Genomic DNA, 23,765 nt, shown 5'->3' on the forward strand with positions numbered 1-23,765 from the left:
ACAGAAACATCAATACACCAATTAAGTATATTGTTTAACTTTTTACTGCCTTTAGTCATTATTTTGGAATAAATTTAAAAATGCTTAAAACACTAACTTGATGAGATTGACTTGGTTTTAATAAATAGAACATTAAATACATTGTCAATGTAAATGGTATTTGGTTTCTTTTTTGATGCAATGTAAAGTAATGTTCATTTAACAAGGAAAATGTGACAAAATTAAGACTAATGGGCATGAATTTGCATATGATTTATAAATAAATATATAAATAAAAAAACTGTGAGGACTTGCATGCCACTGATATATATATAGATCTATATATATATATATATATATATATATATATATATATATATATATATATATTGGGTGAACTAACCCTTTAATATTGTACTAAGGTTTTAACAGAAGTAGACAGAATAGGATAGTTAGAGGATATCTTGACAGATTATTATCCTGGAGCCTGAAATTACGTAGACTAATGTGGAAATGACACAGCTGGATGTCAATAGATAAATCTGTTGACACAACGTTTGTGATAGTGGTGTGATCAGAGACTGCAGTACAGATAATGTTAATGATTCTTTAGTCTATACATTTTATTTAATTTAGATAGTGTTGTGTCAGTGCCACTTTGCTTCAAAACACATTTTTGTTTTTATAACAAGAAATATTTTGAAATCTCCTCCTTTTCTTTTCTCCACTTCTTATTCTGAAATAATGTTCCCTTTTGGCATTTACATTAGAGAACTTGGTAGCACTTTACAATGAGGTTCATTAGTTAACTACAGTAGTAATGAATAATGAACTGCACGTAAACAGCATTTATTCATATTTATTAGTGTTAATTTCAACATTTAGTAAAACATTATTAAAATCTTGTTAACATTAGTTAATGCACTGTGAACCAACATGAACAAAAACTAACATTAACTAATGTTTAACTAATGAATCTTATTGTAAAGTGTTAGCGAGAACTTCTAAGAATGGGAGAGTGAATACACATTTTTATCATTTTATCATTTTTATTTTAGTTTGGAGAGACATGAAGCAGTCTAATATTTCTTAATATTCTCTGTCGTTAGCATGTCAGACAGTTTATTTGGGTAACTGAAACTGGTGCTACTTTCATGTCTCTTGTATCACTTGCTCTTAGTTGTTTCATTTTTGTAAATCTGTACATATTTTTTGTAATGTAATGGTGACAACTTTGGTAGTATAGATAGATATGTGTACAATATCAGAAAGTAGATAGTAGAAAGTAGATATGTGTACAATATAACTTCAATAAGTTGATCACTCCGTAATCCTAAACTTTGTGTCAACACAGTATCTATGAAAAAATCACACAGAGTCAAGAGTAATAATGAAAGTTACATAATACTCAGCTGCGTCTTTTCCATGATTATGCTGCTATATAGATTTTATCCCAGCACAGGCTCCAGGATATTGATAATAAAGAAATCCTGTTATAAGGAAACTTTTTGACTATATAAGTGATGATTGGACAGTTAAAGACAAACTTGATCAGAAGAGAAAGATGGAAGCTCTGAATTTCTTTCTCTGTCTGCTTCTAACTGCCTATCAAGGTAAGATTATCATTCCCTAGAGAAAATTGTAAAATATTTCTAAATCATCTGCCTGCTTGAACATCATTTGTTTTGCTTATACTGTATAGAAAGACAAGCATTACATTAAATGTCTACATGTCATATTACAGCAAATACTGTTGGGTCATGGACAACAGGTAAATCGATAAACATTATACATTATATAGTGAATAACATGGTTGTTTTATGCATATTTTTATACAGTGTTGAAACATCAATTTACATTATATATTTATTTTGTTTTTATAGGTGACTGGCTGTATACCTCTGAGGTTTCTTCAGGTATCTGTCTGCATATCTATAGTTTTTGTCAGGAGTGAGTCTGCATTAAGTTGTTAAGGTTACTGACTAGTTCATATGACAATGTTTAAAGATACACATGAATATTATCAATGGTATTTTATCTTTAAAGTCATTAAAAGCCTGTGTAAACAGACCTTTTGCAACTTGCTTGTTTTCCAAATATTTTCCAAATACTAAAGAATAGTTACTAAAACAGTTAAGAAAGCAGAAACCAGAGAAGGAATTGTTTGAATCATTACAAATCCCACTGTACTCATAATAATGGCTAAAATCTACTTCTCTGTTTGTTAGATTCCAATTCATGCAGGCATAACTGTGGACGCTCCCTTGGCACTTGTTCATGTGATGATTCCTGTCAGGACAATAGAAACTGCTGTTATGACTATTACAGTGAGTTCCTCCTGATCAGACACTTTAGATCAATCACTATTCACAAATTCCTCTTGTATTGAGCATATGAGTACTTTCCAGAATTTAAAATTATTTTCTAATTTTCATATATGCAACTTAAAAGGGTTAGTTCGCCCAAAAAATGAAAATTCTGTCATGAATTACTCACCCTCATGTCATTCCACTCCCGTAAGACCTTCGTGCATCTTCGAAACTCAAATTAAGATATTTTTGATGAAATACGAGAGGTATAAAATTCCTCTTGATCAGACAGACATGAAATACTGTAAACACAAATCTTTCCTGTAGTGATCAAATGTGTCATCATTACCATTGATGAAATGGTTTTTGCTGAATCAAAGGAAACTTTTGCATTTACTTTTCTTCCTACTTCACTTTATCTCTTCTCTTTTCACAGGCTACTGCTCAGAAACAACAACAACAACAGCAACAACATACTGGATTGATACAACAGGTTCTGCGGCCATTCAGTTGAATTTAAGTGCACACTGAGATTAAAGGTGCCCTCGAATGAACAATTGAATTTATCTTGGCATAGTTAAATAACAAGAGTTCAGTACATGGAAATGACATACAGTGAGTCTCAAACCCCATTGTTTCCTCCTTCTTATATAAATCTCATTTGTTTAAAAGAACTCAGAAGAACAGGCGAATCTCAACATAACACCAACTGTTACGTAACAGTCGGGGTGTACGCCCCCAATATTTGCATATGCCAGCTCATGTTCCCAACATTATGAAAGGCATTACACAAGGGCAGCCAGTAACGTATGGATCTGCACAGGTGAATCAACAGACTAGTTAAGCAAGCAAGAACAATAGTGAAAAATGGCAGATGGAGCAATAATAACTGACATGATCCATGATAACATGATATTTTTAATGATATCTCTTTCTAAATGTTTCGTTAGCATGTTGCTAATGTGCTGTTAAATGTGGTTAAAATTACCATCGTTTCTTACTGTATTCACGGAGACAAGAGCCGTCGCTATTTTCATTTTTAAACACTTGCAGTCTGTATAATTCATAAACAACTTCATTCTTTATAAATCTCTCCAACAGTGTAACATTAGCCGTTAGCCACGGAGCACAGCCTCAAATTCATTCAGAATCAAATGTAAACGATATAACAGTATACAATACTCACATCCGACGCATGCATGCAGTATGCATGACGAACATTTTGTAAAGATCCATTTGAGGGTTATATTAGCTGTGTAAACTTTGTTTATGCACTGTTCAAGACAAGCGCGAGCTCCGTGGGCGTGGAGCACGAGAATTAAAGGGCCAGTAGCCCTGAATCGGTTCATTTATAATGATGCCCCAAAATAGGCAGTTAAAAAATGAATAAAAAAAAAAAATCTATTGGGTATTTTGAGCTGAAACTTCATAGACACATTCAGGGGACACCTTATTACATCTTTTCTTAAAAAGTTCTAGGGCACCTTTTATCCAGTAATTAGTCCAGCTTTGCTCCTCTAACTGAATATGTACATTAATCAATGAAGTGACTCAATAATGTGTACATTAATCATACATTGACACACTGTCTAAAGTCTGTTCCTCTCTCTAGCTCCTTCCTGCATGTGGAACTGTGGATACAACTTCGGCAGCTGCTCATGCACCCACGACTGTCAGTACTATGGCAACTGTTGCCCTGACTATGACAGTGAGTTCATCTCAATCAGAGAGACACTTCAAGATGAGACACAAATCTTTCCTGTAGTGATCACATGTGTCATTATTACCTTTAATGGAATGGCTTTTGCTGAATCAAAGAAAACTTTTGCATTTACTTTTCTTCCTACTTCATTTTTATCTCCCCTCTTTTCACAGGCTACTGCTCAGAAACAACAGCAACAACATACTGGATTGATACAACAGGTTCTGCTGCCATTCAGTTGAATTTAAGTGCACACTGAGATTAAACTAGCTTTGTAAAGGCAGTAATTAGTCCAGCTTTGAACTTCTAACTGAATATGTACACTAATCAATGAAGTGACCCAATAATGTGTACATTAATCATACATTGAAATCACTGTCTAAAATCTGTTCCTCTCTCTAGCTCCTTCCTGCATGTATAACTGTGGATACAACTTCGGCAGCTGCTCATGCACCCACGACTGTCAGTACTATGGCAACTGTTGCCCTGACTACGACAGTGAGTTCCTCTTGATCAGACAGACATGAAATACTGTAAACACAAATCTTTCCTGTAGTGATCACATGTGTCATTATTACCTTTAATGAAATGGCTTTTGCTGAATCAAAGAAAACTTTTGCATTTACTTTTCTTCCTACTTCATTTTTATCTCTTCTCTTTTCATAGGCTACTGCTCAGAAACAACAACAACAACAGCAACAACATACTGGATTGATACAACAGGTTCTGCGGCCATTCAGTTGAATTTAAGTGCACACTGAGATTAAACTAGCTTTATCCAGTAATTAGTCCAGCTTTGCTCTTCTAACTAAATATGTACATTAATCAATGAAGTGACTCAATAATGTGTACATTAATCATACATTGACATCACTGTCTAAAATCTGTTCCTCTCTCTAGCTCCTTCCTGCATGTGGAACTGTGGACACAACTTCGGCAGCTGCTCATGCGCCTACGACTGTCATAACTATATAAACTGTTGCCCTGACTACGACAGTGAGTTCCTCTCAATCAGAGAGACACTTCAAGATGAAACACAAATCTTTCCTGTAGTGATCACATGTGTCATTATTACCTTTAATGAAATGGCTTTTGCTGAATCAAAGAAAACTTTTGCATTTAATTTTCTTCCTACTTCACTTTTATCTCTTCTCTTTTCACAGGCTACTGCTCAGAAACAACAACAACAACAACATACTGGATTGATACAACAGGTTCTGCTGCCATTCAGTTGAATTTAAGTGCACACTGAGATTAAACTAGCATTGTAAAGGCAGTAATTAGTCCAGCTTTGAACTTCTGACTGAATATGTACACTAATCAATGAAGTGACTCAATAATGTGCACATTAATCATACATTGAAATCACTGTCTAAAATCTGTTTCTCTCTCTAGCTCCTTCCTGCATGTGGAACTGTGGATACAACTTCGGCAGCTGCTCATGCACCCACGACTGTCAGTACTATGGCAACTGTTGCCCTGACTACGACAGTGAGTTCCTCTTGATCAGACAGATACTTTTAAGGAAAAAAAATGTATTACAAAAACAAAACTAACTTTTCTGTCTGGCTTTAACTTTACTTATCTTTTCCCTTTACAAAGGCTACTGTTTCATGACAACAACAACAACACAAGAAACAACAGCAACAGCAACACAAGAAACAACAACTGAGTTTATAATAGGTACTGTTGTCAGATAGTTGAACTAACTGAATGTTCAACAGCCTATGTGAGTGCAGTAATTTCTAAAACATTTCCCTTCAAAATGTATACATACAACAGCAGACGAAGGCTCCTGCGAGAATAATTGTGGTGAATTTGTTTCAATCTGTGGATGTGACGACCGCTGTCAACATTTTAACGACTGTTGCCCGGACTACGACAGTGAGTTCCTCTCGATCAGACACTTCAAATACTATACTCAAATCTCTCTTGTAATGAGCATACAGTTTGAAAATATGATAATACATTGCATTTCCAGATATTAAATTGATTAAATTCCCTTCATACAGACTACTGCCTTATAACAACTAAATGGCCAACTACAACAGGTACATCTATGACTCTATTATTTGTCTGTCGGATTCAAACCTTTCCCTGGTGTCTTGTTTGTAGAGAGAGGCTGATGTCCCTGTAGTCACATATCACACACATATTAACGACTCTTGTAGTCATACATGTATTAATGGCTTCATGGATAATATCTGTTTCTCTCTCTGCTAGGTTTCCCCTCCTGCATGTGGAACTGTGGATATGACCTCGGCAGCTGCTCATGCACTCACAACTGTCAGTACTATGGCAACTGTTGCCCTGACTACGACAGTGAGTTCCTCTCGATCAGACAGATACTTCAAGTTGGAATACTGTAAACATAAATCTTTCCTGTACTGATCACATGGGTCATTATTACCTGTGATGAAATGGCTTTTGCTGAATCAAAGGAAACTCTTTGCATTTACTTTTCGTCCTACTTCATTTTTGTCTCCTCTTTTCACAGGCTACTGCTCAGAAACAACAACGACAACAGAAACAACAACAACCTACTGGATTGATACAACAGGTTCTGCTGCCATTCAGTTGAATTTAAGTGCACACTGAGATTAAACTAGCTTTGTAAAGGCGGTAATTAGTCCAGCTTTGCTCTTCTAACTAAATATGTACACTAATCAATGAAGTGACCCAATAATGTGTACAAACCCGATTCCAAAAAAGTTGGGACATCTGGGGACTGAGGAGACAAGTTGCTCAGGTTTAGGAATAGGAATGTTGTCCCATTCTTGTCTAATACAGGCTTCTAGCTGCTCAACTGTCTTGGGTCTTCTTTGTCACATCTTCCTCTTTATGATGCGCCAAATGTTTTCTATGGGTGAAAGATCTGGACTGCAGGCTGGCCATTTCAGTACCGGGATCCTTCTTCTATGCAGCCATGATGTTGTAATTGATGCAGTATGTGGTCTGGCGTTGTCATGTTGGAAAATGCAAAGTCTTCCCTGAAAGAGACGACGTCTGGATGGGAGCATATGTTGTTCTAGAACTTGGATATACCTTTCAGCATTGATGGTGCCTTTCCAGATGTGTAAGCTGCCCATGCCACACGCACTCATGCAACCCCATACCATCAGAGATGCAGGCTTCTGAACTGAGCGCTGATAACAACTTGGGTTGTCCTTGTACTCTTTAGTCCAGATGACATGGCGTCCCAGTTTTCCAAAAAGAACTTCAGATTTTGATTCGTCTGACCACAGAATAGTTTTCCACTTTGCCACAGTCCATCTTAAATGAGTCTTGGCCCAGAGAAACGCCTGCGCTTCTGGATCATGTTTAGATATGGCTTCTTTTTTGACCTATAGAGTTTTAGCTGACAACGGCGAATGGCACGGTGGATTGTGTTCACTGACAACATATTCTGGAAATATTCCTGAGCCCATGTTGTGATTTCCATTACAGTAGCATTCCTGTATGTGATGCAGGGCTGTCTAAGGGCCCGAAGATCATGGGCATCCAGTATGGTTTTCCGGCCTTGACCCTTACACAGAGATTGTTCCAGATTCTCTGAATCTTTGGATGATATTATGCACTGTAGATGATGATAACTTCAAACTTGTTTTTGTTTCTTGTATTTATTATAATTTTTTATACTTATTGTTTTCATAGCTTTGAATGTATATTTCATGTAGTTTGTGCTATGTTCATTGCTTTTCAGACTCTCTTGCTGTGCTAATTGATGATTGTGATAATTGGATTAAGCTGATGGCTCTGAATTGCTTGTCTTTCTAGAAAGAGGGTGATTGTTTGTTAAATTTTGAGCACTGAGGATAGCAATCTGCTGAAACGTCTGCTCATCTGTTTTCAATTCACTTGTACTTTGCACTTTATTGCACCATGCAATTCATATAATACAATTTGTATTCTTCTAGACTTCAGTCTTTTTTTGGATTCAGTGTGCTGCTAGCCATTTTTTTCTGTTTTGCTCAAGTTTAACCTCAAACTCTTTGCAATTTTTCTCTGAGAAACTCCTTTCTGATATTGCGCCACTATTTTTCACTGCACCACTGGGGGAATTGGTGCCCATCTTGACTTCTGAGAGACACTGCTACTCTGAGAGGTTCTTTTTATACCCAATCATGTTGCCAATTGACCTAATAAGTTGCAAATTGGTCCTCCAGCTGTTCCTTATATGTACATTTAACTTTTCCGGCCTCTTATTGCTACTTGTCCCAACTTTTTTGGAATGTGTAGCTCTCATGAAATCCAAAATGAGCCAATATTTGGCATTACATTTCAAAATGTCTCACTTTCAACATTTGATATGTTATCTATATTCTATTGTGAATAAAATATAAGTTTATGAGATTTGTAAATTATTGCATTCCTTTTTATTCACAATTTGTACAGTGTCCCAACTTTTTTGGAATCAGGTTTGTACATTAATCATACATTGACACACTGTCTAAAGTCTGTTCCTCTCTCTAGCTCCTTCCTGCATGTGGAACTGTGGACACAACTTCGGCAGCTGCTCATGTGCCTACGACTGTCATAACTATGGCAACTGTTGCCCTGACTACGACAGTGAGTTCCTATAAATCAGACAGATACTTCAAGATGAAACACAAATCTTTCCTGTAGTGATCACATGTGTCATTATTACCTTTAATGAAATGGCTTTTGCTGAATCAAAGAAAACTTTTGCATTTACTTTTCTTCCTACTTCACTTTTATCTCTTCTCTTTTCATAGGCTACTGCTCAGAAACAACAACAACAACAGCAACAACATACTGGATTGATACAACAGGTTCTGCTGCCATTCAGTTGAATTTAAGTGCACACTGAGATTAAACTAGCATTGTAAAGGCAGTAATTAGGCCAGCTTTGAACTTCTGACTGAATATGTACACTAATCAATGAAGTGTGCGCACATTAATCATACATTGAAATCACTGTCTAAAATCTGTTTCTCTCTCTAGCTCCTTCCTGCATGTATAACTGTGGATACAACTTCGGCAGCTGCTCATGCACCCACGACTGTCATAACTATGGCAACTGTTGCCCTGACTACGACAGTGAGTTCATCTCAATCAGACACTTCAAATACTATACACAAATCTCTCTTGTATTGAGCATACAGTTTGAAAATATGATAATGCATTGTATTTCCAATATTAAATTGATTTTCATATCTTTTCCCTTTATACAGATTACTGCTTTATAACAACTGAATGGCCAACTACAACAGGTACATCTATGACTCTCTTATTTGTCTGTCAAATTCAAACCTTTCCCTAGTGTGTAGAAGGCGGCTGAAGTCCCCACATATCGCACACATATTAATAATCATACATGTATTAATGGCTTAATGTCAGTTCGGCTCTCTACTAGCTCCCTCCTGCAGGTATTCCTGTGGATATGACCTCGGCAGCTGCTCATGCAGCCATGACTGTCAGTATGTTGGCGTATGTTGCTCTGACTATGAAAGTGAGTTCTTCTAGATCAGTGACTTAAAAATCAAATAAACAACTTTCCAGTGGTCACCACATGGGCCATTACATTTCCTGTGGTGAATTGGATTTTGCTGAATCAAATCAGAATTGTGCATCACTGTTCTTCCCCCTTGAGTTTTGTCTCTTTTCTTTACGCAGGCTTCTGCATAGCAACAATTCACCCGCCAGATGATCCAACAGGTGCAATTCAGTTGAATTTAAATGACACTAATGACATTAAATGGATCAGTTTAATGTACAGCAACATTTGTAACTTTTCTTTCTAAATGTATACAGTGTCACTGAAGTGACATTGCACACATTTTAACGACATAATGGTTCAAATCTGTTCCTCTCTCTACTAGCTCCCTCCTGCATGTATAACTGTGGGTACCACCTTGTCCATTGTTCATGCTCCAGGGCCTGTCTTGTTTTTGGCGACTGTTGCCATGACTACGAAAGTGAGTTCCTTCAGATTAGTAACACAAATATTTTCCTGTAGTGAACACATGGTTCATTGTATTTCTTGTCATTAGATGGATTTTGCTGCATCATTTTGCTTGTGGTGTTAATTTTTTTCCCTTTTCAGTCGTATTTCTTCTCTTTATATAGACGTCTGCTTAAGAACAACAACACCAACAACAACAACAACAACAACAAAGTCAACTCACACGCAAGTTACAGCAGGTAACATGCTAACTCAACTCTAAAATAAGTACATCCACCTCACCAGCTAATAACTCTTCAACAGCGATGCCATAGAAATATATAAGGCTACTACAAAAATGGAAGTTCAAACACAAAATTCTAAAAATAGCTGTGCGCTTGTTTCTCTGGCGGATAAGGTCTATCAGTAAAGTTACCCAATAATGTGTACATCACACACATATTGAAAATTCCTTTCTTTACTAGCTCAGTTCTAACCTGACATTATAATGACAATTAATGGTCATCTGAAATGTACAACAATTCATGTAAGTGCAATAATTTCTCAAAAACATATTTATATATTCGACAATAGATGAAAACTCTTGCGAGAATAACTGTGGCCAAAGGCTTCCCCTCTGTGGATGTGACGACCTCTGTCAACATTATGGCAACTGCTGCCCTGACTATGACAGTGAGTTCCTCTTGATCAGGCTGACCATTTAAAATGAAATACTACAAATAATAACACAAATCATTCCTGCAGTCATCACATGATTCATTGTATTTCTTATGATGAAATGGATTTTGCTAAATCAAAAGAGGCAATGTAGAATTACTTTTCTTCTCTTTTCACAGGCTACTGCTCAGAAACAACAACAACAGCAACAACATACTGGATTGATACAACAGGTTCTGCGGCCATTCAGTTGAATTTAAGTGCACACTGAGATTAAACTAGCTTTATCCAGTTATTAGTCCAGCTTTGCACTTCTGATGTGACCCAATAATATATACATTAATCATACATTGAGTAAAATATGTTTCTCTTTCTAGCTCCTTCCTGCATATATAACTGTGGATACAACTTCAGCAGCTGCTCATGCACCCATGACTGTCAGTACTATGGCAACTGTTGCCCTGACTTTCACTGTAAGTTCCTCAAAAACAGACAAGAGGTCTAAGTTCAAACTTGACCTGGAGATGAAGCATCTATTGCTGAATAACACTAATGTGTAAGAATATGGCATTTATACCAATAAGATAAATGAAAAAATGATTCACAGCTTGTTAAACAAATGATGTTTTGAAGAATCTTCACTCTGCTTTTTTCCATTCATTGAAAGCATTCTGTGACCAGGAGCTTCATTTTAGTGTAAACCACTTCTTGAATACTTCTGGTTCATACTCATCCAGTTTTATCTTGTCTCCTTTAATCAGGGTATTGCCCATCAGACACAACATGGAGAGACTCAACAACAGGTACTAATGTCGCTAGTTTTTGTAATTAAACTTGTTTGTAATTACAAACTTGTTAGTAACTGTACATATTTTTTGTTTCTTCATGATTGCCAGAATCTCACCCTCAGTGTGGAGGACACCTGTATGGCTCTGGACTGTTTTCCAGTCCAAACTACCCAAACTATTACCATGATAATGCCTACTGTGTGTGGTATCTCTCTGCTCAGCAAGGACAGAGGATCTTCCTGTCATTTGTTGATGTGCAGTAAGTGAGAGACAGGTTCAGTGCTGGTGGAATCATGTTTGTTATCCATCCATCCATCCTCACTAGAATGGAAAGAGCCTTTTGGGATTGGTTCCACTGACAACCTGCAGGTAGAACCAATTCCAAATGACTCCTTCCATTCTAGTGAGGTTAAAAAGTCAGATTAAAATATTTTGCTCTTTTATTCACAAATGTTTTGACAGTTCTCAATCATAAATGACATCCAAGAATACAGTACTTTTTTGGTTGATGAAAAATTTTGTCTATTTCTGATTCTTTCAGACTGGAGCGCTGCTGTAACTGTGACTACATCTCTGTATATGACGGCTCCTCCACTGGTTATCCACTGCTGGGAAAGATCTGCTTCAATGACACCACCAACCAGGTGTTGCACTCTTCTTCACGATACTTGACTGTCGTCTTCAGGAGTGACTACTCTGGCGTCAGCCATGGTTTTAAGGCCCTTTTCACAAGCTCTCTGACTGCAAATGAAGGTAATGCCATGTTAAGTAAAGTCTAAATTACTTTTTTTTTTATTTTTTTATAAATAATTCTGTTAAACAGCTGCTGTAACTTGTATTTGATCCCTTCATTGCCATATTTAGTTTTCATTTTCACTTAATAAAATAATTTTTTCAAAAAGTATAAACAATCACATTCGTAATTCCTGAAATGAAATAAATACTTTAAAAGTGCACAATTAATTTAAGCGGATTAAACTTTTTGCTCTGCAGGTCACGTGAATTGTTCCTCAGACAACATGGCCATTGTCATTCAACAGTCTTACCTCAACTCACTTGGGTACAGTGGAAATGACCTTTATGTGGATGATCATCTGTGCAGACCCACTATTACCAGTAGTGAGGTTGTGTTCAGCTTCCCTCTCGACACATGTGGAACTGCCAAAGAGGTATGATCTACATGTGTCAGATCCTGCATCTCTGATTTCTTGATAGCTTCTTGTCAGCTCTTAATGCTTGAATTTTCTCTGTCAGATCAGTTAGACACCATAAATGTATGCATCATTGAGGGTCATATTTACCACACAACATCACTTGCTCTCTCTCTCTCTCCTAGATGATGAACGGTTATGTGTCCTACACCAACAATGTGCGGGCGTCTCAGTCTCAGTCGGGTGAGATCACTCGTCAGTCACAGTTCCTACTACACGTGGGTTGCCGAATGGAGCCGGACTCTATAGTCCAGATATTCTACAAGGCCAAGGAGATCATGAATGCCAACATCACAGGAACGGGCCACTTCAATGCCAGCATAGCCTTCTACACCTCCAGCAGTTTCTACCAACAAATCTATGACTCTCCATATGAAGTCAAACTGAACCAGCTTCTGTATGTTCAAGTCAAGCTAAACAGGCCTGACAACAGCCTGGATCTCTTCCTGGACACCTGTGTAGCATCTCCAAATCCCAATGACTTCAAAGACCGTTCGTATGACCTGCTGCGTAACGGGTGAGACAGTATTAGTAAGAATTCTGTTGGTACCTAGTGTAAAGTACTATAGTTCTTGTACTCATTTGTGTAGAATAATAGAGAAACCTGACTGTAGTCCAAATGTATTTATCTTTCAAATACAATTACTCTTATTTTATCTTTTGCAGATGTCCCAGAGACAACACATATTATTCCTACACCAGCGGTCAGCACTATTATGCTCAGTTCAGTTTCCGGGCTTTCAAGTTCCTCCGGACTCACGCCTATGTGTACCTGCAGTGTAAAGTGATCATCTGCCCCGATAACGATTACAACTCTCGCTGCCGCCAAGGTTGCCGCTACCGTCGTAAGAGATCCCTCGACAGCACCTACCACACCAATACTGTGACGCTGGGGCCAATCAAACTCAAAGGTCAGAGGTCTCTCTGAGTTTCACAAATTTAAAGCAATAATTCACCCAGAAGTGACAATTCTATCCATTTAGTGTCAGCTATCCATTTAACTGTATCTTAAAACCTTTTATTAAAAATAATAAAAAAAAAAAAATGTAAAAGATTTACATTTTCCATACAATATTTTAAATGCTAGGAAAATGCTGAGCTGGTACATTGGTATAATTTCCTGTCAAGTTTGAATAATTAGTATATAAGACTATTCTATCCCTTTATCCCTATACTGTGCAGGAGGGAGACGTGCTTTCAGACAGCGTGAGAAGATTGAGGCAGCAGAATGATTCGATCATCATCAGCATCTCTATTTCTCATCTGTATCATTAATCAAATCATATTATCCTTCCTAAGCAAATTGATTTAAATAAAATTTTCTTTAATTCATTAAAGCAATCCTTCTTCAGATGCACTTCTTTGTCTCTGTCAGTGGAATATACAGGTGCTGGTCATATAATTAGAATATCATCAAAAAGTTGATTTATTTCACTAATTCCATTCAAAAAGTAAAACTTTTATATTATATACATTCATTACACACAGACTGATATATTTCAAATGTTTATGTCTTTTAATTTTGATGATTATAACTGACAACTAAGGAAAATCCCAAATTCACTATCTCAGAAAATTTGAATTTTGTGAAAAGGTTCAATATTGAAGATACCTGGTGCCACGCTCTAATCAGCTAATTAACTCAAAACACCTGCAAAGGCCTTTAAATGGTCTCTCAGTCTAGTTTTGTAGGCTACACAATCATGGGGAAGACTGCTCACTTGACAGTTGTCCAAAAGATGACCAATGACACCTTGCACAAGGAGGGCAAAACACAAAACGTCATTGCAAAAGAGGCTGGCTGTTCACAGAGCTCTGTGTCCAAGCACATTAATAGAGAGGTGAAGGGAAGGAAAATATGTGGTAGAAAAAAAGTGTACAAGCAATAGGGATAACTGCACCCTGGAGAGGATTGTGAAACAAAACCCATTCAAAAATGTGGGGGAGATTTACAAAGAATGGACTGCAGCTGGAGTCAGTGCTTCAAGAACCACTACGCACAGACGTATGCAAGACATGGGTTTCAGCTGTCGCATTCCTTGTGTCAAGCCACTCTTGAACAACAGACAGCGTCAGAAGCATCTAAAGACAAAAAGGACTGGACTGCTGCTGAGTGGTCCAAAGTTATGTTCTCTGATGAAAGTAAATTTTGCATTTCCTTTGGAAATCAGGGTCCCAGAGTCTGGAGGAAGAGAGGGGAGGCACACAATCCATGTTGCTTGAGGTCCAGCGTAAAGTTTCCACAGTCAGTGATGGTTTGGGGTGCCATGTCATCTGCTGGTGTTGGTCCACTGTGTTTTCTGAGGTCCAAGGTCAACGCAGCCGTATACCAGGAAGTTTTAGAGCACTTAATGCTTCCTGCTGCTGTCCAACTTTATGGAGATGCAGATTTCATTTTCCAACAGGACTTGGCACCTGCACACAGTACCTGGTTTAAGGACCATGGTATTCCTGTTCTTAATTGGCCAGCAAACTCGCTTGACCTTAACCCCATAGAAAATCTATGGGGTATTGTGAAGAGGAAGATGCGATATGCCAGACCCAACAATGCAGAAGAGCTGAAGGCCACTATCAGAGCAACCTGGGCTCTCATAACACCTGAGCAGTGCCACAGACTGATCGACTCCATGCCATGCCGCATTGCTGCAGTAATTCAGGCAAAAGGAGCCCCATCTAAGTATTGAGTGCTGTACATGCTCATACTTTTCATGTTCATACTTTTCAGTTGGCCAAGATTTCTAAAACTCCTTTCTTTGTATTGGTCTTCAGTAATATTCTAATTTTCTGAGATACTGAATTTGGGATTTTCTTTAGTTGTCAGTTATAATCATCAAAATTAAAAGAAAGAAACATTTGAAATATATCAGTCTGTGTGTAATGAATTAATATAATATACAAGTTTCACTTTTTGAATGGAATTGGTGAAATAAATCAACGTTTTGATGATATTCTAATTATATGACCAGCACCTGTACAGCTAAGGAATAGTTATACATGTCATACATGAATAGCTGTACATGTCAGGATACGGTGAGTACATCATGTGGAATGGGCTGTTTAAATGTATTGCTCTATACTGTCTCATTTACAAGATATGGGTGCTCTTTAAAGGGATAGTTCACCCAAAAATTTAATTATACCATAATTTACTCACCCTCAAGCCATGGTGTATAACTCTCTTCTTTAAGCTAAACACAATCGGAATTTTATTTAAAAAAATCCTGATTCTTTCAAGTTTTATTATGGGAGTGAATAGTGCCATTTTTTGAAGCCCAAAAAAGCGCATCCATCCATCATAAATGTAATCCATATGGCTCCAGGGGGCTATAAAGGCCTTCTGAAGCAAAGCTATGCGTTTTTGTAAGAAAAATATCCATAAATATAACTTCATAAACTGTAAATACTAACTTACAGTAATGGCCGTCCGTGCAATCACGAGAGAGTCAAATTTTGGCATATGATGTAGGACGCAGGTGTAGCATAAACTTGAGAGTAGTATTAAATAGGATTGTTCAAACCCAGGCCTACTTCGCCTGCACAAGCTGACCTCCGTTACATGAGGACAGGACACCATTAACAAATAGCATCCACATTTCTAAATTTGTTAAAGTCAAAAATTTACAGTTCAAAGTGTGAAATGTAGTTAAGAAATTGGTAAAATAGTCCATGTGACTGCAGTGGTTCAACTTTAATGTTACGAGGCGACTTAATAATGACTTTATTCAGTAATTTCTTCTCTTCCGTCATTCTCCTACGCTGTTTATGTTGTAAACACAGTGCAGCGCTTCCAGGTTCTATGTCAGAACGCCGGCTCAGTATTGGTCGACGCTGTACACGTGAGCTCCATGACGCATGTGTGTGCTGCTGACGCAGCTGGTCAATAATATTTTATTCATATTTCATATTTAACTTTATCCGGGAAAACCATTATCCTCAGATGGTAAATGCTACATTAAGGAACCAACACTCTCTGATAAGTTCTACTGTCTAGTGTACATTTTAGCAACTGATAGAATCCAATTCACAGATGTGTTTTGGAAAAGATGAGATATTCATCAGAAAGTCAAACGTTTTTTTCATCAACAGTTTAAAAACTTACATCAAAAGCAAATTTATCATGGATCATACAGTCATACAAACATCATCTTGAAATCATCTTTACAACACATATTTGAATATACAAACCTGCTTTTCTGGATATTTTGCAGCATTGCTCCAGGTCACTGTCATGACAAATATGGATCAAGTATGTACATTGGTGAAAACTAATTTACATATTTAAATAATTATTAACAAGCCTCAAGCTTGATATCCTGCTGCTGACTTGCACATTGAGCTTAAGCTTGAGTTTGACCTTCCAAATGATTTGTTCTTAGATGGAATGATGCAGTATTACAGTGGGTGTTTCCAGTGAAAGACTACCATTAGAAAATTGAAACCAGTGAGGACTTGGGTGTTCTAATTTTACAAGCATTAACTCAAATTATACAGGTGGCTATTGACAGTGTAATGGATCGTTCAGCTCGGTCATAATTCACAAAACTGTGAACTAGAAACTGGTTTCATCTTTACTGTATAGACATGTAGGTTTTAATAATTAGTTTTGTATGTAGCAGGTGTTTGTCGTTCTTTATACTCATACAGGATTTGAGATTTAATCTATGATTAAAGAATTTCTATTTCTTTAACTTTTCTGGTGTATCTAAGACATAAGAGACCTTTCAAGTTTTATTAGCAGGAAGATATTTAGGAAACTCACCACATGGCAAAGGTGGCTCCCTCACATGGACCACATAAAAGTGCAAGGCAAACATTTTTGGTTTTGAGAATGAAATGGCAGGAAAGTCATTGCAGTACACATCGCATAACTCGGGTTTATTGACATTCAACATCAAATCCACCAAAACATGTTATTCAATACTTATCTGATACTTTAGTTCATTATGCAGACAGAATTATAGTAGCACCACAGACGTTTCCAAAAACATTACAAATAACATCTACAGAATGGCACCGGTGGTAGCGATGAGGGTGAGAGAATGAAAGAGAGAGAACAGTGTGCTTACACTGCTTTACAAAACCAGTGTATACAGCCATGTGCTATATGGTGCTAAGTAAGAAGACCTCAGGTCACTAAAATGATCAATTTGGACAACAATCCTACAGGACACTATTTCTCACTGCTAAACAGCCAGGTACTTATCTGTGCTATTTCATTTTCAGTCTCAACCTTGATGATTTAAGTTAAGCTTAAATAATGCAAGTAATAATTGGTATCAATAAATCATTTTTATTTTAAATTAGAGGAAAGAAAAATTAAATATGGCAATGTCATGTTACAACATTTAAACTAAAGCGTTAGAATAGCCAAAACATTTACTGTCATTCAGGTCACTGAAATCGAAATGTAAAAATAATAATAGTACAAAATGTTAAGTCACAACTTTCAGAAATTAACTGTAGGCACTGATTACTGAACTCTGGCACTTATAAAAAAAAAAGAGTTGAGGCAAAATCTGTGTTCTGAATGATTGCAAAATTGGAAAATTCTCAAAATCTCAAACTGGAATAATCTGGGATAGTAGTTTTTGATGTGAGAACACCATTAGCATCCACATTTCTTACCTTTTCAAAGACCAAAAAATGTGCACTTTAAATGTGGCTTACTTACTTCATCATAACATACCAATAAAATAATTACAAAGCAGAGTCAACCAATTTTGTCTTTGGAATGTTCCAGATACTATAATTGTATTATTGTGTAAAACAGGGCAAAGAAGAGGCCAGCAATACCCATGTGTCCTTATTTGTGCTGACCTCTTGCAAAGTGGCAGGCAAAGTCATAGCTGTTTCTGCATCTGTGTCCACATATGTTACACTGAAAAGGGTTCTCGTAACCATGGCAACCCATGTGGATGGTGTAGAGGATGTTGTCAGGGAAATATATGTGACAGTGGGGGCAGTGGTGAAGCATCTGGGGGTCCTGTACTGGAGTGGGCGTCCCTGGCTGGCTGTTGGTACCGCTGGGAGTGCTGGTTCTCTCGCTGCAGGGTCCCACCCCTGGGCTACAGCCACTGTGTGCTGCCGGTCTGGGCTCGGGAGTGATGGGAGAAGAAGCTTGAGCCGCGCTGACAGACACGGCAGCGGGTGCCGTCACAGGCTGCTGGACGAGGAACGTGGGTTTTTCGTCGGGTAGAGATTCTGCTCCGGGAGATACCGGTGCACCTTGGGCTTCAGGTGGGATGCTGGCGAGCTGACCGGCCAAAGTCGAAAGCTGGTTCAGCGGGTTGTCCAATGCCATGTCCTGGTCCTCCCTGGAGCCACTTCCAATTGCTCCACCAGCTTGCGCATCCTTTCCTAGGCTGTTATAGGCCTCCTGATGGAGGTGGGCGTGAGGAGGGAGATCATGACCGAAGTCGCCCAAGTGGTGCTGCTCTGAGCTGGGCTTTTGCAATACCATGGATGGAGGGCTGAGGTTGATGAGTAGCCGGCGGCCATAACCCAGAGAGTTTCCTCTTTTCTGGAGGACACTGAGCATTTTCCGGTGTGAGATAGCAGAGCGTGCGCCCTTCATAGGAAGGAGTTTGTGTCTTCGACGTCGGTGATGAGAAAGGTTACTGCGGTCGCTGCAGCGGAAAGAGCAGAGCTCACATTTGTAGGGCTTCTCACCCGTGTGAGAGCGCATGTGCGCCTCCAGGTGGCGCTCGTACGCTGAGGCGAACGGACACAAGTGACATCTATGGGGTTTTTCACCTGGAGGAAGAGATAGGGAACATCTTATGTACTTGCTAAGCTGATGAAAAGACCAAAGAGTGTAACTAAAGTTTTCAGTCTTACCTGTGTGGATGCGAATGTGTTCGATTAGCCGTGCGGTGCCTCTGGTGGCGTAGTTGCAATAGCGGCACTTGAGTTTGCCATCATATGTTCTCTCAAAGCCATCCACTAACATCCCTGAACTATCTTCTAAGGATATGTCCACTGCTGGGTGCTCCAGGCCATTCTGACCAAGTTCTTTAAGGAAAAAAATGAGAACAGATTAAGACATGGGACACATCAAGATCTTGTTATATTAGAGTTTTGCATTCAGCACACTAGAATTAGGGCTGTCACGGAAAAGGAATTTCCCTTGGGGTGATTTTGAGTTGCTCAATACTACAATATGCGATATTATCACTATATTATAATTATTATTTTGCTGTATAAATAAGCTCTTTGTGCTATTATTATTTTTTATATACAGTTAGTTCTGATTCTTGAATCTGACTGGACAAGAGGCTTTCCAAAAGTGCTGATATTTCAGAAGTTTCAGCACTGGGCACAGGCTGTCAGTCAGTGCAGTTACATTGTTACAACTGTAGGTGGCGGCAAGGGACTGTCTTTAGGAGTGAGTCCCTAAACCATTCATAACATGCTTAAAAATTCTGATTAATTTAAGAATTACACAAGGTGTTGAAATTAATTTAACTTTGAGTGCCACTTCACACGGCTCAACTGAAGATCAACACATCACCTGGTAACAACACTGAAGCTCGTTTCACTTCTCACTTCGATAATCGATAATTTGATTATCATGACAGGCCTAACTAGAATCAGCAGGCACTTTCCACAAACATGGTACTTTTTTTTTTTTTTTTTAAGCATTAGAGGTACAAATCCCATGTTGTGAAAACTGTTGGACATGTTGAACTATTTTATAATAAAATAACTATGGTTATTTTATTATAACTAAAGGTAAACTATGTAATTGTTTTGTTCAAAATTTAAATAATTTGCATTATAAGCATAAGAAGCATTTATATTTTAGACTGGAAGGGATGGTTACCGCAGGAAATTATGCTAGAGGACCAAAAGTTGCATAGTGTACCTTTAAATATCATTTTAACAAATTTATCATATTTGTCAACATTTTGGCATGATATCTTTTGAGGTGTCAGTGTTGAGAAGTTCTGAGACTGCATGTTAGTTAAAGTTACACTATTTAACTTTTGGCCCTCTAGAGGTTAAACAAAAACAAAACTGTGTGCATTTTGTGGAGGAACACTGTTTTGGTTGTGCTTCAGCTATGCGTGACTGCGGATGAATATGGTTCTTTCTCGTAATTAAAAAGAGATTATCCTACTGCTCATAAAACATTCACTACAAGGTTTAAGAGATATAATCAGTTTAGATGGAAGGGATCTCAAGCTGACTAGCTGAAGACGTTACTGTAGCTATACCCATTAACAGACACTGTACATCCTTGAAGATAAATTCCAGCACAGCACTTCAACAACCTATAATGAAATGACCTTTCTCAATAGATAATGCTTTACAATAAACTCTGTTAGAGAGCTACATATGGCAATTTATCTGATCAATAAAATCCCTTACTCACCTGTTGAGTAATAAAAACCCATCTCACTTTACAACATTTTAAATCCCTCTGTTCTCGCTATCTCCAAAAAGCCAAGCCAATGTTGATTCTTGTTTTATTACAAGCTGTGTGACTATTGCATTCTCTTTTTTTCAGCAGACCAATTCTAAGTTTTTTTTTAACATGTGATTCGATATTTATCGTGCTCCATGTCCACCTTTCTTGCTCGTTGTGACAACTAACCTATGGCCTCCCACACCACACATTCGTCAAAGTAGCCGTAGCAACTTTTCTCTATTTACAGATATGATGAGACACACACAGGCAAGTGATGTATGTATGCAATTTCCATACATGCGTGTCAATCCAGCCCGGTCTAAAATATAAACACTTATAATAGGCTTACCATAGTGAATCAAGGTAAGACAAAAACACGTTTTGGAAGAAGGATTGATGATGTATTGACAAATGATTTACATTCTGTTCATTTTGAACCAATAAATGTTACATAGTGTAACTTTAATTTATTGTTCCAAAATTAACAACAAAAAAGTAACAACATTGGGATCCCTGCAGGCTGCAGCATGGCTAGAATACATAGATAATTAAATTAAATATTAAATAAGTAAATTATAAATAATTTAAATAAATAAATACCTTTAAAAGTGTATTAATAATTACAAACCAACAATTGGTCTCAAACTAGCACCTACTGATGGACAGCTTAAATAAGGTTAAAATGTGCAAAATAAAAAAAATATTTTTTTACTTATATTTTTATTTTAATAAACAGAAAAAAATGTAAACCTCATGTAAAGTAAATAGAAAAAAACTTTTCTATTATTTTGTGTGACCTCCTAAAGTTGGTGAATTTCACCAGGTAAGTAAATCACCTTTTTACCGAGGAAAAAAAAATGTTTCAGGCTCTTTTTTGTACCCTATTCATGTTAAGTAACGTTACCATCAGATGAAAATGTATGCATGCAGATATTTAAAAAAAAAAAAAACGTGCATTAATACTAAATCATAAAAAGCACAACTACATTCTGATACATTTTGTAAATTTTTAGTCAAGCATTACCTCCTTGGAGATCCTCACTGTCTTTCACTCCGATGACAGAGCCAGATATCATGTTGACATGTTGGGTCTGCTGACTCAGGTACTCCTGAAAGTCCTTCACAAAATCCAGGGGTTCTGGCTTCTCCTCGCCCATTGAAAGATCTGCACCGTCGTTCTCTGCTGTCTTAAGCTAGACCAAACAGACTGTAAGTAAAATACAACCGGAAGACCGCACATATGTAAATTTAATAAAAACTAATATATGTAACATGACACCTACTTCAAACAGCAACAAAATTAAACTTTATAAACAATCTTTAATGTGTGAATCCAGTCGATTCTTCCACAATAACATGTAACAACAGGCCAACGGGTCGGTAAACAAATGTCATAATATCTTAAGCTAATAAGTTATAGTGGAACTTGTGACAGTTGTAACAAACACTTATCAGTTGTATTAGTTGACAAGGTAACAGGCGTTGCTATGATAGCGAGTGAACGTTGACGTTGCTATGTATTCTTAACCATTACGCTATCGTTAATATAACAATTAACAACAGTTACCTTCTCAAAGACGTCGGATGAATTAAAACCACACTCAGTTGTTGGGTGTACCGACTGTCGATCCGTTCTTTAAGGAGATATTAGAAAAATGGGAGGAAATAAAGCTCCATGTTGATGCTGGACAGCTAACGTCAGCGAGTTAGCACGACTGATTCAGTTGAAAACAGATTTTAAACGAGCTTTACATTTGACCAGCCGTTAGATCGACGTGTTTGAAACATACTCCGTGTGTCCATTAGGACTGTGTCATTAGTAAACGGAGAGTAAAACCCGATGTTTGGTGGGCCAAAATGATGCTCTGCGACATCAAAACAAAAGAAAACGAATGGGTGAAAGTTCAACCAGGAGTGCGCCGCTGAAATGATTCCGACTTCGTTCTGAGTAATGAACATTTAGTTCCTGTGTGTCACTGTGAGTGTACAGGACTTCTGCAGAGCAAACCAGACGTTTAAAAGCAATGTATCCTAACACATTATCCTAAAATATGCGAACATAGGAGTGAATTATGCATAATTTCAATTTCGTGATCTGAGCTGGTGTTGCCATTTGCCATGTCTTTAGTGTTAGCCTGTATGTAGCCTAAATTTGTTAAAATGATAAATTGTCAAACAATTAAGACGTATTCAGTTATTCACGTCCTCTAATCAAATCATGTTTTCTTATAAATCTTTTAAATAACAAAAGCCATGTTCATAATGACGCCATATCGTCCAGGAAAGGAAATCGTTTCGATGGCAAACAACAGCACACATACTGTAGCCAATATGTAAGTATTTACAGTGGAGTTTAACTTGATGTAATTAAGTACATAATCAGTATCATATTTCAAAAAGATTAAAAATATTACATTTAACTTGATACTCTCACTGGCAATGCCTCATTGAGCAATTAACTACAGCTTTATTTCCATCCTGTTATTATGTAAATAATTTAGTTGTAATTAAAAGCATATTTGTGAAAGTCTTGTGTGCCATTTTACCTTTTTAAATCTTTCTTAAATTAGCTACATCTTAATCATATTAATTGATATTAATATCCAAATGGTAGTATACTGCAAAACAGATAAAAAATAAAAAAAAACTTTTAGAGTTTCAAAACCTGCATCAAGTGCATTGATGATTCATCTTCTTTTACCAGATTGGCTAAATGCATGGATAATTTCCATATTCAAATGTCATGGGCAATTTGATGAGTACTTGAGCCAATTGCATTACTT

General features: G+C 37.3%; 2 protein-coding genes across 6 annotated transcripts; one reads left to right on the plus strand and one right to left on the minus strand.

Annotated features, from left to right (window-relative positions):
* Positions 1 to 1,537: 1,537 nt before the first annotated feature.
* LOC137006744 (deleted in malignant brain tumors 1 protein-like) lies at positions 1,538 to 13,914 on the plus strand. Of its 4 annotated transcripts, XM_067367769.1 has the most exons (35): positions 1,538 to 1,592; positions 1,724 to 1,750; positions 1,863 to 1,895; positions 2,208 to 2,306; positions 2,725 to 2,781; positions 3,901 to 3,996; positions 4,164 to 4,211; positions 4,393 to 4,488; positions 4,657 to 4,713; positions 4,891 to 4,986; positions 5,154 to 5,204; positions 5,386 to 5,481; positions 5,593 to 5,673; positions 5,773 to 5,874; positions 6,003 to 6,041; positions 6,214 to 6,312; positions 6,488 to 6,550; positions 8,464 to 8,559; positions 8,727 to 8,783; positions 8,956 to 9,051; positions 9,186 to 9,224; positions 9,368 to 9,463; positions 9,628 to 9,669; positions 9,834 to 9,929; positions 10,081 to 10,155; positions 10,490 to 10,588; positions 10,753 to 10,806; positions 10,951 to 11,046; positions 11,335 to 11,376; positions 11,470 to 11,620; positions 11,903 to 12,114; positions 12,355 to 12,530; positions 12,698 to 13,089; positions 13,239 to 13,483; positions 13,755 to 13,914. In XM_067367769.1, the coding sequence occupies exons 1-35, from the start codon at positions 1,544 to 1,546 to the stop codon at positions 13,802 to 13,804; spliced, it is 3,303 nt and encodes a 1,100-aa protein (XP_067223870.1). In that variant the 5' UTR covers positions 1,538 to 1,543; the 3' UTR covers positions 13,805 to 13,914. The 4 variants fall into 4 exon arrangements, with proteins under 4 accessions (XP_067223870.1, XP_067223871.1, XP_067223872.1 ...); XM_067367770.1 differs by lacking the exons at positions 8,727 to 8,783; positions 8,956 to 9,051; XM_067367771.1 differs by lacking the exons at positions 2,725 to 2,781; positions 3,901 to 3,996; positions 4,164 to 4,211; positions 4,393 to 4,488 and having other exon boundaries at positions 13,755 to 13,913.
* A 3,512-nt stretch (positions 13,915 to 17,426) lies between these two features.
* On the minus strand, positions 17,427 to 22,892 carry ikzf5 (IKAROS family zinc finger 5). Of its 2 annotated transcripts, none has more exons than XM_067367234.1 (4): positions 22,550 to 22,892; positions 22,007 to 22,175; positions 19,410 to 19,583; positions 17,427 to 19,325 (listed from the first exon to the last, which is right to left on the minus strand). In XM_067367234.1, the coding sequence occupies exons 2-4, from the start codon at positions 22,137 to 22,139 to the stop codon at positions 18,376 to 18,378; spliced, it is 1,257 nt and encodes a 418-aa protein (XP_067223335.1). In that variant the 5' UTR covers positions 22,140 to 22,175; positions 22,550 to 22,892; the 3' UTR covers positions 17,427 to 18,375. The 2 variants fall into 2 exon arrangements, with proteins under 2 accessions (XP_067223335.1, XP_067223336.1); XM_067367235.1 differs by having other exon boundaries at positions 22,007 to 22,189.
* Positions 22,893 to 23,765: the final 873 nt, after the last annotated feature.

Source organism: Chanodichthys erythropterus, chromosome 18, assembly GCF_024489055.1.
Source record: "Chanodichthys erythropterus isolate Z2021 chromosome 18, ASM2448905v1, whole genome shotgun sequence".
Classification (NCBI taxonomy): Eukaryota; Metazoa; Chordata; class Actinopteri; order Cypriniformes; family Xenocyprididae; genus Chanodichthys; species Chanodichthys erythropterus.